At 40.1% G+C, this 13,542-nt stretch overlaps 1 protein-coding gene across 1 annotated transcript in view; it reads right to left on the bottom strand.

Annotated features, from left to right (window-relative positions):
* Positions 1 to 13,542, bottom strand: part of htra1b (HtrA serine peptidase 1b) — a 54,138-nt gene that overhangs the window by 13,075 nt on the left and 27,521 nt on the right. The window contains exons 4-6 of the mRNA XM_078413555.1: positions 3,821 to 4,015; positions 3,691 to 3,723; positions 3,211 to 3,325 (exon numbers count right to left, since the gene is read on the bottom strand). Of these exons, the coding sequence (XP_078269681.1) occupies positions 3,211 to 3,325; positions 3,691 to 3,723; positions 3,821 to 4,015 (343 nt within the window). The remainder of the gene's footprint in view (positions 1 to 3,210; positions 3,326 to 3,690; positions 3,724 to 3,820; positions 4,016 to 13,542) is intronic.

Raw genomic sequence — 13,542 nt, 5'->3', positions numbered from 1 at the left:
TAACATATAGATATGCAGGGAATTGAGGGATATGGATTACATGCAGGCAGATCAAAGTTGGTCAGCATGGTGTTTGGCATGGACATTGGGGGCAACAGGGCCTGTTCTCGCCATGTGCTGTTCTATGTTCCATGTGCTAGCTGCTTTAATAATTATTAAACACTTCTTGATATCTGTGTCATTCCGAAGCTGTGAAAATACGGCTTCCACAGATAGCGATCCTGGGGCTGAGACAGTGCTAAACTCAAAGGTTTTGCAACCATTTTGTGGGTGGTGCTTATTCTGCCCAAGGCATGTGATAGAAGTAGCACAAGCAAGCCCCTTAAGCAATTGAAAGTCTCACCATTTAACATGGAGAATTGCATTTTCAGCACTGAAATTTCTATATATAAACCAGCACCAGCACAAGTAATATTCTCCTCTGCATGAACGTGGGTGGTAAGCCACACTCAGTGAAGTACAAACTGCTGAAGGAGTTCTGACAGTAATGACACTAAGTGGGCAACTGTAAATGGAAATGTATGACTCTTTCACTAATCATTCCAGCCCATTCATGGCTATCTTTAAGGTTTGTTCAGAATATATCTAGCAATGAAAGGTTGCGAGTCAGAAGGTTTTCTTGGAATTTTCCCGCAGGACACTTTTACAGACATATTCTTGATTGCAGGACATCTCTGTTAATGCCAGCACTTTTGCTGTAATGTTAACAGTCATGAAATAAGGGAAAAATGCAGCTTTCCTGCCATTAATAAATTCCTAACAGCAATTTTAACTGTCACAAATGTGCCGAGTATTTACCTATAACGTAGCCGTCTCTTCAATCTGTTTGCGCAAGCATTAGAAATCTGAACTATTAAGTTACATTTGAAAGCATTTTTTTCACAAAAGGTAATGAATATCAATTTTTCACCAAAAATGGACTAGCATTCATTGCTTGAAGCATTTAATGCAGTGCAAGTGACTAGAAGCTGAAGTACTGGCTCCTGCACTCCAGCATAAAATGGAAAATCTCAGTTAATGTGACAATTGCAACAAATAAAATAACAATTTTGTGCTTTTCACCCCCAATTTCTGACAAATAGTCTCAGTAAATATTTAATGTTCTAATCAACTGCTACCAAATCCATAAAGTCACATTTAATTCAACCAAAAAGAACTCAGAAGAGTACATGAAACCTAACAACTAAAACTATTTTAGGTGAACTGTTTTATTATTTCTAATGCAACGAACCCTGCCAAGGACTTAACAAAGTGTCTAAAGTTGGGTCTGTAGCAGAATCCTCTCACTTCCAATTTTTGTTCAGGAGAACTCTCCAAAAAATGGAAAGAATCACAAGTCATCTCACAATGTACGACCTTAACATAACTAGACCAATTTCATATCTTGCAACTTCGGTTTCAGATTAATTAATTATCATGTACAGCATTAAGTAATGACATTCTTTATTCATATCAGAAAATTATAAATCTGGTAATAGTAGATACATCAATAAATGCAATAACAAAACAGCAGAATGGTACAATTATTGTAGTGCAAATGAAAGACTAAGTTGTAATAATGGAATAAGCGAATGTGGTCAAATTAAGAGTTCGAATACGGGAAGTGGGTGTGAAAGAGGTGATCCGATCAGGAGTCTGATAGCAGCATGGAAGAAGTTGTTCTTAAATCTAGAAGTCTGGGTTTTCAAGATTCTGTATCTTCTCCCATAAGGTAGAAGGGAGAAAATAGAATGGGCAGTGGGGCAAGCTGCCTTGGCAATAGTTCCAGCCTTTCAGATGCAACAGACCTAGAAGATGGACTAGAAGGAACCAGCGATGAGCTTGGGATAAATTGGGCTGTGTACATCATTCTCTGCAGGTTCAGGCAGTCAAGAGCAAAGTAGTTCCCATTCCATGGTGAGATGCATCCAATCGGAATAGTTTCCATGGTGCATCTGCAGTAGTTCAAAGAAATTCTCTTGAACATGCTGAATCTTCTCAGATGTCGAAGTAAGCATGCTGATGTGCTTTATTTCAAATCACCACAGAGTGAAGGGACCAGGTTAGGTTGCTGGTGATACGAATGCCTAGGGATGTGAAGCGGTCAACCACATTTACAACAGACATCAGTCTGAAGAAGGGTCTCGACCCGAAACGTCACCCATTCCTTCTCTCCTGAGATGCTGCCTGACCTGCTGAGTTACTCCAGCATTTTGTGAATAAATACCTTCGATCTGTACCAGCATCTGCATTTATTTTCTTACATTTACAACAGCTCTGTTGATGAGGACAAGGTTGTGATCACCCTCCCCTCCCCTCCCTTCCTTAGATCAACAACTAATTATTTTATCCTGACGACGTTAAGTGTTAGGTTGTTGTTCTGACACTATGTCAAAAGGTTCCTGATCTCGCTCCTGTACTCAATCTCATTTTTGTTGCTGACCCAGCCAACAACAGTGGTTCCGTCGGCAAATTTAAACAGCGAGTGGTGCTGGACGTGGCCATGCAGTCATGGGTCTACAGGGAGTGGAGCAGGGGACTTAGCACACAAGCCCAAGGAGCAGCAGTGTTGAGGGACAGGGTGGAGGAAATATTATGACCAATCCTAACTGACTGAGATCTGCTGGCCAGAATGTCCAGAAGCCAGTTGCAGATGGTAGCTTCAAGACCAAGGTCCAGGAGTGTAGAGATGAATTTAGTCGGTAGTGTGGTGTTCAAAGCTGAGCTGTGGTCGATGAGTAACCTCCAGATATCGGTATTCCTATTGCCAAGGTGAGCCAGAGCTGAATGTAGTGCAAGGGTGATGCTATCCTCCATGGATCCATTTTACCTGTACCTAGATTTTGAAGACTGAAACGATGGAGGTTTCCTTGCAGCAGATGGAGACAGTAGACTGTTAAAGCAAGAGGTTGAAGGTGTTGGAGAAAACTATGGCGCACAAACCTGTTCAAGGACTCCATCCGAGCTTTCTTGGCCACTTTCCAACAGTTTACCCTCATGAAAGCCAACACGACTTTTGCCTCAGAGATGAATGGGGCAGAGTCAGCAGGGGATGGGGGTATGCCTCATGGATGGAACTTTATTTGACTGTTCAAAACAGACATAGAGGCTACTGAGCTCATCCAATAGAAATGTGCTGTTGCCAGAAATCTTCCACCATTGTTTTCAAAGACTGATACAATGTATTAAAGCAATATAAAGAAAGATATGTCCAATTTATGTTGCACATACCTTTTACTTGTCGATCATGCGACTCAACCAGAAACTGGCGAATTTTGTCCGATGGGATTGCAAATGATATCCCTGCAGTCACTTTCAGAGTATTAATGCCAACCACCTCACCATCCTACAAGGAACAGTGTACAAAAAATTGGCATCATGCAGTTTAGAATAATTTCCCTTCGACAGAAATCTACACAATGTACACAAATGTAAAGGTGCACTGATCAAGAAAGGGTTATGAGGTTTATTTTCAACACTCACCTAATTCCATGCAACATGCATAAGGTTTAACAATGCAACCCCTTCTGATTTAAACTGTGGCTTTGAGAAGCACAGACATCTTTTGCTGCTGGCATGTTAGTGCAGGGTTAGTTTAGAAATCTCAGAATTTGGATAGTGGTTAGTGTAGAAAGAGACCTAAAAAGCAAAAAAAGTTTAAAGTAGATGTGTGCGGCATAACAGAAAACAGTTTTTTTGAAAAACTCTTACCAAATTCACCAATGGACCACCCGAGTTTCCATACTGTGAAGAGAACAAATTAATTTCAGTTCAAAATACGGACATGGGAACTTCAAATGAAAATCTTTGCCCGTGCCGAGAATGCCTGTGTCAAACATACATTGATAATCGCATCGGTCTGAATGTAATCGATGTCAGAGTTTCGAAGTCCCAATTCCTTGCCTCCTCGCTGAGTCGTGCTCACTATTCCGGTCGTCACCGTGTTTTGCAGTGAAAATGGACTTCCAATCGCGACCACAAACTCTCCTGGCCTCAGGTCTGTGGAGCTACCGAGCAGCAGCACTGGAAGTTTTACCTAGCAACAAATGGCAAAATCAATACAGTTCACGATCGGTTTCATTTCAGTGTAAGTAGTGCAATTCATGTACATGATCGTGTTCGAACGTGTTCCAGAGAAAAAAAAAATCTAATTTCTCATCCAATTATTTACTGACCACTCTCTCTCTCAATTTCAACAAAGCAGCGCAGTAAAAGCAATTTTATTATGTCCTATAGTGTGGAACATCTACATGGTAAATTTGTGGTTTTACTCAATTTTCAGATGCAGAGAGGTGGTTACATAATGTGAGGAGAATCACTCAAACCGATCCTATTTAGCTGTCATCAGACAATGTATACATGACAAAGACAAATAAACTTGGAGTTAATGTGTCTCATGACACTCCTGGTCAAATTCTGTACTCCAAAGACGTAGAGGTATGTAGGTTAATTGGCTGGGTAAATGTAAAAATTGGCCCTAGTGGGTGTAGGATAGTGTTAATGTATGGGGATCGCTGGGCGGCACGGACTTGGAGGGCCGAATAGGCCTGTTTCCGGCTGTATAGATATGATATGATATGATATAGAAGCACTAGAGAAGGATGCGGAAAAGTTCTACAAGAATGATAACAGAAACAAGGTGGTATACAAAGCAGGGAAGAATGAACAGACCAAGTTTTCTTTTCTATTGAGTAAGGCCCAAGGAATAACCGAACAGAGGTCCTTTAAATCATGAAGTTTGAAGAAGTGGATGCGAGTAAATGTTTTCATGTGGACAAGGACGTTAGCAGTGAGCATTATTTTAAAGACCGTCACCATGACATCATATAGGTGGGGTTTCAGAAGAACCCTCAAATTGGTGAGAACGTGTAATTCACCACAACAGATTGCTGATGGGAATATTATAGATCAATTTTAAATTACGGATTCATTTAAGGGGAGAGTGGATACGTTCATGAGGGAAAAGTCAAAGGAAAATGATGCTGATAGACAGGAACCTCCAGTGAAATAAAGGCTGAAATGCACTGTTGGTTGAATGGCTCTGTGTTATATATCCAATGTAATGCTATGTAGTCAGGGAGGGCCACAAGATCTTGCCCATAAAGCACTAAAAAATGAATTAAAAATAAATTCCTTTTTGCTACAAAATTAACCACTTCCCATGTTTTTTTTCCAGCTGAGTGGAGATAACAGCAATACTCCCACAATATTGCTCTCACACTGAAGGATACTATATTAAGAGAAATATGCGCCTGCTGATCATTTCATGATTTAATTGAGGTTAATAAAGCACTGAGAGATGACAAATAGCCAGAATAGAGTAGGATTGGGAATGGAGTGCACAGACACTAATGTTGAAATGCAGAGAGCAATGGACAGGCAAGAAACTAACAGTAGAAATTCTGATTCAACTGCTCCAGCCACCTGCTTAGAATTATGTTTGCAAAGTGTTCACTGCCACTTGTACTCCAAGATGGTTGTTCTCCAAAGAGAGCATGTATACGGCGGATAGAAGGGATGCAAGGTCTGGACACAAGGGTGACAATGTGAGAGAACGGCATTATAGAAGTGAATTGTAGATAAAAAGTGTAAAGAAAATGGTGTGGTTAACAGTGTTGAAGATAGGGCAAGGAGAATAAGATCGAATTCTAATTGCAGAGTCAGAGAATGTCAAGACTGACTTTGCCCAATGCAATCATGGAGCTGTAAATGAGGCACAAGCTATTTTAGAGGGTTTCAAAAAGGAAGATATGGGGGTGGAAATGGATAAAAGGTGTATTAAAGGACTCGGGAGCAAAAACATTGACATAAAGCAGCAAGAGCATCGAGAAGAGATAGAGGTTCAAATCTCCTTCATTCCTCAATGCCATCCTAATCTTTTTGCTGGAGGTGCATCAAACAGGCTCGCAGACTCTATTCTCAGCTAGTCTTTCCTCCAGTCTTTCCATCACTTTTGGAAACTTTCATCGGTCCTCATATTGATAAACAGCAAAGTTGTGCCAATGAAAGTCAAAGAAGCCATTATGACACTGAGAAACAAGACTAAAACTGTGAGACATCAGCCAAACCTTAGGCTTACCAAAATCAACTGTTTGGAACATCATTAAGAAGAAAGAGAGCACTGGTGAGCTTACTAATCGCAAAGGGGCTGGCAGGCCAAGGAAGACCTCCACAGCTGATGACAGAAGAATTCTCTCCATAATAAAGAAAAATCCCCAGACACATGTCCGACAGATCAGAAACACTCTTCAGGAGTCAGATGTGGATTTGTCAATGACCACTGTCCTCAGAAGACTTCATGAACAGAAATACAGAGGCAACACTGCAAGATGTAAACCACTGGTTAGCTGCAAAAATAGGATGGTCAGGTTACAGTTTGTCAAGAAGTACTTAAAAGAGCAACCACAGTTCTGGAAAAACGTCTCGTGGACAGATGAGACGAACATTAACTTATATCAGAGTGATGGCAAGAGCAAAGTATGAAGGAGAGAAGGAACTGCCCAAGATCCAAAGCATACCACCTCATATGTGAAACATGGTGGTGGGGGTGTTATGGCCTGGGCATGTATGGCTGCTGAAGGTAATGGCTCACTTATCTTCATTGATGATACAACTGCTGATGGTAGTAGCATAATGAATTCTGAAGTGTATAAACGCATCCTATCTGCTCAAGTTCAAACAAATGCCTCAAAACTCATTGGCCGGCGGTTCATTCTACAGCAAAACAATAATCTCAAACATACTGCTAAAGCAACAAAGGAGTTTTTCAAAGCTAAAAAATGGTCAATTCTTGAGTGGCCAAGTCAATCACCCGATCTGAACCCAATTGAGCATGCCTTTTATATGCTAAAGAGAAAACTGAAGGAGACTAGCCCCAAAACAAGCATAAGCTAAAGATAGCTGCAATACAGGCCTGGCAGAGCATCACCAGAGAAGACACTCATCTGACAATCTGGACACAGTCTTAATCCAATTTATTGCTTATGCAACAGAACATCATGAAACTGCTCATAATTCTGTCTAAGCTCACAATAAAACTTGATAGTGGTCACAAAAATTTATCTTTTTACTATCTGCATTGTGCTCTCATGTACAATTAAATGCCTCTTCTGAGATTTCAATCATGATATACTGTTAAACATCTGCAGGAGCCTAAAATTCCTTATTGGTGAACTAAAATTGCAAATCCAGTTAGATACTGAAATAAATAAGTGCTACAATTCCTGGAAATAAAGAAAGAATGGTTTCTGATTTGGTTACTTATTTATTAACTAGTCCTGTTCAGTTCTAAATTGAGCATCGATTAGGAATTGTACCAACAGAGACATTGACCAAGCAAACAACAGGGCGGCACAATGGCACAGCAGTAGAGTTGCTGCCTTACAGCGCCAGAGATCCAAGTTCGATCCTGACTACGGGTGCTGTCTGTAGAGAGTTTGCATGTTCTCCCCGTATGGATTTTCACTGGGTGCCACGGTTTCTTCCCACATTCCAAAGACGCGTAGGTTTGTAGGTTAGTTGGCTTCTGTAAATTGTCCCTAGAGCGTTGGATAGAATTAGCGCACGTAGTTATGGTTGATCTGTGTGGACTCTTCGGACCGAAGGGTCTGTTTCCACGCTGCATCTCCAAAACTAAAACTAAAAAGCTGACGGCAAATTTCTAGAGAATGGGTTATCTAGGATCAGACATCAGCATTTGGGATTAAATTGGGAAAACATGGCACTGAGAAACTAAGGCAAAGATTTTGTTAGCAACAAAATGATAATCAAAACACATGACCATCCTCAGCCACTTCCCACAACCACTTTCCCATTGCTTGAAGCTTTCAACAATCTGCAGCATGCTCTGAAGAAGTTTAGCTGGAATTTGCAAATTTGTCCTTTGTGATATTTTGAAGCGACCAAAACAGAAGCTCAGTACCAAGAAGCAGGTGTTCCCTCCTGGAATACGTTTGTAAATCCAGCAGCAAAATTTTTTCCTTGGCTTATTCTTGACATTCTTTATTTTTTAAATGAATTGAAAAACAACTTTCTATATGTGTGGTGATACGGATTTTTTTTTAAAAATTGCTTCGACTAACAAATGAGGAAAATAAAATCATCCTCTTGGGTATAATTTTCCAATGAATTGCAGTTAGTGGCGAAAAAAAGGATAGGTTTCACACTGTTATAAGTCAGAATGATAATTGCTTCAGAGAGACAACCATTTGGCCGAGCTCTGTTTATAAGAACATACCAGTTAGGATTTAGATTTTTTTTAGATTTAGAGATACAGCGCGGAAACAGGCCCTTCAGCTCACCGAGTCCGTGCCGCCCAGCGATCCCCGCACATTAACACTATCCTACACACACAATAGGGACAATTTTTACACTTACCCAGTCAATTAACCTATATACCTGTACGTTTTTGGAGTGTGGGAGGAAACCGAAGATCTCGGCGAAAACCCACGCAGGTCACGGGGAGAAGGTACAAACTCCGTACAGACGGCGCCCGTAGTCAGGATCGAACCTGAGTCTCCGGCACTGCATTCGCTGTAAGGCAGCAACTCTACCGCTGCGCCACCGTGCCGTCCCTAGGAGCAGTAATAGCCAGTGTTGCAGTGCTAATGTTTTAGGTGCCGGAGCTGTCACTGGTGCCGGAGCGGCCGCTGTTAAAATTCCCCACTGTATATTTTGGCTTTTTTTTTTTTTAAACAGAGGTGCCTGAGTGGTGCTCCGGTGAGCTCCGGCACCATTACACCCCTGGTAATAGCCCACCTAACCTCAAGCCTGTTCTGCTATTTAATGGAATTATGATCTATCTAGTAGTAATTGCAGTTGTCATATACCTTCCTGTGATTATGGATGCATAAACAAGTCTAGGAACCTCTGAGAAAAATCTAAATTAATGGAGCACAAAACATATAAAGACCACTTTGTTCCTCATGATCACCTCTAAGGTTAAGATAGACCAAGGCTAAGATAGATTAGAAACTAAACCTAATAAAGTTTCACCCACATATATTTCAATATATTTATCACCACTTAAAAATGTTCAACGACTTTATTCCTCAGAGGACAGTGGAAATAAAGTTGCAAAGACATGAGACCCCCCTGAAAGAAGAAATAAATTGCCTCACCGCTGTCTTTAATGAATGACTCTTTATGTTTAAAAGGTGAATCCTAATTCTGGATTCTCCCACAAGAGGAAACACTCTTTTCACAATCACATTATCAAGACTCCTCAGGGACTCATATCAAGTCTTGCAATCAAGTCTTGGAGGAATGAGAAACAAAATTCCAGTGAATACAAGCCTAACCTGCCCAACTTTTCAAGAGACAGTTAGATTTAACTCTTAGGGCTAAACGAATCAAGGGATATGGGGAAAAAGTAGGAACGGGGTACTGATTTTAGATGCTTAGCCATGATCATATTGAATGGCGGTGCTGGCTCGAAGGGCCGAATGGCCTACTCCTGCAACTATTTTTCTATGTTTCTTTGCACATTACAACCTACCCTTTCCAAGTGTTGAACTAAACTTCCTCTTAACTGCTTCCAATACACCAACATTCTTCGTTAAACAAGGAGACCAATACAGCACAGATTACTTCAGATGTCATCTCACGCATAATTATATAAATGTAACTTAACCTCCCTAATTTTGTATTCAATTTGCATCATAATTTTGGGTGGCACGCTGGTTTAACGGTAGAGTTACTGCCTTATAGCATCAGAGACCCGGGTTCGATCCTGACCGAGGTTTGCTCGTCTGTATAGGAGTTTGTACGTTCTCCCCATGACCTTGGTTTGTTTTTCTCAGAGATCTTTATTTTCTTCCACACTCCAAAGATGTCCAGGTTTGTAGGTTAATTGGCTTGGTATAAAAGTAAATTGTCCCGAGCGTGTGTAGGATAGTGTTGGTGAGCAGGGATCGCTGGTCGGTGCAGACTCGGTGAACCAAAGGGACCGCTTCCGCGCTGTATCACTCAACTAAACTAAAACTATACAATAAATAAGATTCTGTTAACTTCCCGATCAGTGGTGTAACTACGTACCAGCCTTACTCGCCTTCTGTAAAACAAACACGAGAACAACTACAGCCTCGACATTCTCTCACCGTCTATGCTTCTTTTTTTAAGTTTCTTCCAAAATGGACATATTTTACATTTTTTTCACATTATGCTCCATTTGTCCGATCTATTAAAAACAAGATTTAATATTCCCCTGAACCTTGGATGCTCATATTCATCACTTGGCCATGACGGGTCTCATCCCACTACCGTGCAGGAAGGAACTGCAGATGCTGGTTTAAACCAAAGACAGACACAAAAAGCTGGAGTAACTCAGCGGGACAGACAGCATCTCTGGAGAAAAGGAATGTGTGACTTTTTGGGTTGGGTCTGAAGAAGGGTCTCGACCTGAAACATCACCTATTCCTTTTCTCCAGAGATGCTGTCTGACCCACTGAGTTACACCAGCTTTTTGTGTCTATCTTCACCCCACTACTTGGCTATCCAGGCTCCCTTCCCATCTCAGTGTCATCTACCTTCCAATAACTATGGATGGATAAACAAGCCTAGAAGCCGCTGAGAAAAATCATGGAGCAAAAAAACAGATAAAACCATTTCGTCCTTCAAGGTCATCTCAAAAGACTCAGATTAGAAACTAAGCATTAGAAACATAATATAGATTCTGAGAAGTGTCATAGGATGAAGAACAGTTTCATTGAAACATGATCATTTGAGTTTAGCATTAGATTTCTAGTATTGTACATCAGTTTAATCACTGAAAGCTGTTGTCAAACCACTAGAAGCAGAGACATCACAAAAAACAGACTTCGGAATGACCGAACTCAAGCATGCAGCTTGATCTATCAATATTGTGAATTACAAAAAACATAACATTATTTAAACTACTGACATGGTATATAATTTAGATTATTTATTTTAATATTATAACATGCTACACCTTTAGTAACTCATCCAAGCCAGATTAACTGGTCTCCACCAAGGGTGAGAGGAAGGAGGCAATTATTGAACTTTGAGTAAATCTGCTGGAGGTAAAGGCTTAAATTGCAACACATCCCCATGGCCATATATACCACCACCCATTGAAATACAGGTACTTGGGTGCAATACCAGAGATTGATTTGCACTGATGGAATGGTCAGCTACAAATCACAGCTCTTTAATTGTCAAAGGAAGAAAATTAAATAAGAGGGAGAAAAAGATTAAGGAAAGAAACTCAGAGACAGAGTCATATAGCATGGAAAGATGGTCCTTTGGCCCAACTCGTCCCATGCTGACCACGATGCCCTAAAGCTCGTTCCACATGCCCTCTAAACCTTTCCAATCTATGCACCTGTCCAAATGTCTTTTAAATGTTATTGTACCTGCCTCAACTACTTCCTCTGGCAGCTCATTCCTTTTCCCCACAATCCCCTGAGTGAAAAAGCTGTCCTTCGAGTTCCAATTAAATCTTGTCCCTCTCACCTTAAATCCATGTCCTCTGGTTCTTGATTTCTCTATTCTGGGTTAAATACACATTCATCCTGTCAATTCCTCACAAAATTTTATATATCTCTAAGAAATATGCCTTTGTAGGTCTTTTGTATATGTATTTCCTATAATTCCTTGGTTAAAGTACTTCAACTATTTACATATCTACAATAAATCTTCATTTGGTTTTAAAGAAGCACTATTCCAGTTCAGCGGTCCAGATAACATAATTATGAGGAATACCCAATCTTGAAGCACTTTCACATGGTTCCAGGAACCGCATCATACTTTGTTCCCAGAATGCAGTTCACATGCAGCTGGAGGATTACGATTAAACCAAAATAATTCACTATTCCTAGAGATCTGATCAAATTAATTTCATTTAAGGCTTACTCACGGCTAACCTTAAATTCTGGCTGACTTATCATGGGCTTTTAGCTGCTGGTACAATGCTCGTTCATTAGACGCTTGCAACATGATGCCCATAGTTTTGCTTATACAGTAAAACAACATTCTCCGCTAGGGAACATGATCAAAAGCAGAAATGCAATCTTTCTTTGTTGATTTTTCTCAGCTATTTGTGTTATCTTGCAGTGCAACAAAGTATTGGTGCGATCTACATTTCCTGCTGGCAATAAGTCAGAGCAGAGAACTGGAATGAAGATAACAGAAGTTCCATTCAGAGTATATATTGCCACACAACTTGACTCCCAGTCATAGGATTTTCAAATCTTCTCCCATTGCCACTGTTAAACCAAAATGGAGGTTTCCTCTCAAACCACACAACATTAATTCATTCTCGGGCTGATCATTTGAACCATAAATTAATGTGAATATTTTTCTCAAATAATAATCAAAATCTGTAGGAAATGTTTTATCCCAACTGGCCTTAACCCTTGATGACAATTTCAATCATTCTTCGTTTTTGTTATGAGTGAAAACCATAATTACCAAAGTACTGTTCTGACAACGATTTCTTATTGAGGTGGTCCATTGGGGTGTTACAAACTTTCAGACATGAAAACAGCAAATTTGCCTGGACAATGTTCTTATTTAGTCTAAATAAATAAATAAATATTTAAAATTACATCAAAAACTGGTAAACCTATTCCATGGAGGAACACCAAACACAGCAACATGAATGTAGCAAGACATTTGGAGACTGAGGAACACTGAGCACAACTCTGAGAGGCACAAGGGAGTTTAATTAATTGAATCACTTAAATTTAAAATTAACTGATACTGAAAGTGAATCTTTCATGGATTTGACCCCTGCTCACCATTTCCTCCCCCTAACTCTGCATGCTATTCCCACAGCTCCCGTCAAACACGGCCCAAGTTATACAACCATCCAGCGAATAACCACTAGGCCGCTCAGTGTTACATCCAGAAGTGTGTCCACAGCACCTCCTGTCACCCTTGACATCTTTCCATGACAACAAAACTGTTTCACTGCTCTAAAATGTCTGATTATAAAAACAGCTGAAATTATAATAATGTTTTAATATTTACAACATGCTTTAAACTACTGTTCATTATTGACAATGAAATAAAGAAAAATAAACCCAAAAAAACTACATTTACATATTTAATAAAGGTCGCAGGCTATTATCAAATGAATGGGACTGCACAAGATACACTAACTGAAGGGCCAGATTGGAAGTTCGTTATGGAAATAACCAGACTCTTCTCAGGTAGAAGTGGAGATGCTATGGTAAGTAAAGACGTCTCCTTTGTCCATCATCTAAATAACCTTGCACATTAAGCAATGGAAAACCAAATTGCTCATTGTAAAACCAATAATTTAATTAACTACAATGAATCAATGTAACTAATATAATAGACAAAATGCATGTATGCTCAGCTCTAACCAATGTATAATTAGCCCAAAACAAGACTGCACTTACATTTGGGAAAAGTCAAATACACACATTCTGTCAATTATACCTGGCTTGGACAGGGCAACCTGTGGAATTCAGATCCCACCCCCAAAATTTCTGTTATACAAAAGAAATCCCTGCCGCAACTACATTAAATTATTACTTGGTCGCTCAATGGCTGCAATTTGCCCAGACCTGTCCTTGA

Source organism: Rhinoraja longicauda, chromosome 16 (assembly GCF_053455715.1).
Source record: "Rhinoraja longicauda isolate Sanriku21f chromosome 16, sRhiLon1.1, whole genome shotgun sequence".
NCBI lineage: Eukaryota > Metazoa > Chordata > Chondrichthyes > Rajiformes > Arhynchobatidae > Rhinoraja > Rhinoraja longicauda.
The sequence above is the reverse complement of the archived record's forward strand: the minus strand, read 5'-3'. Positions and strand labels throughout refer to the sequence as shown.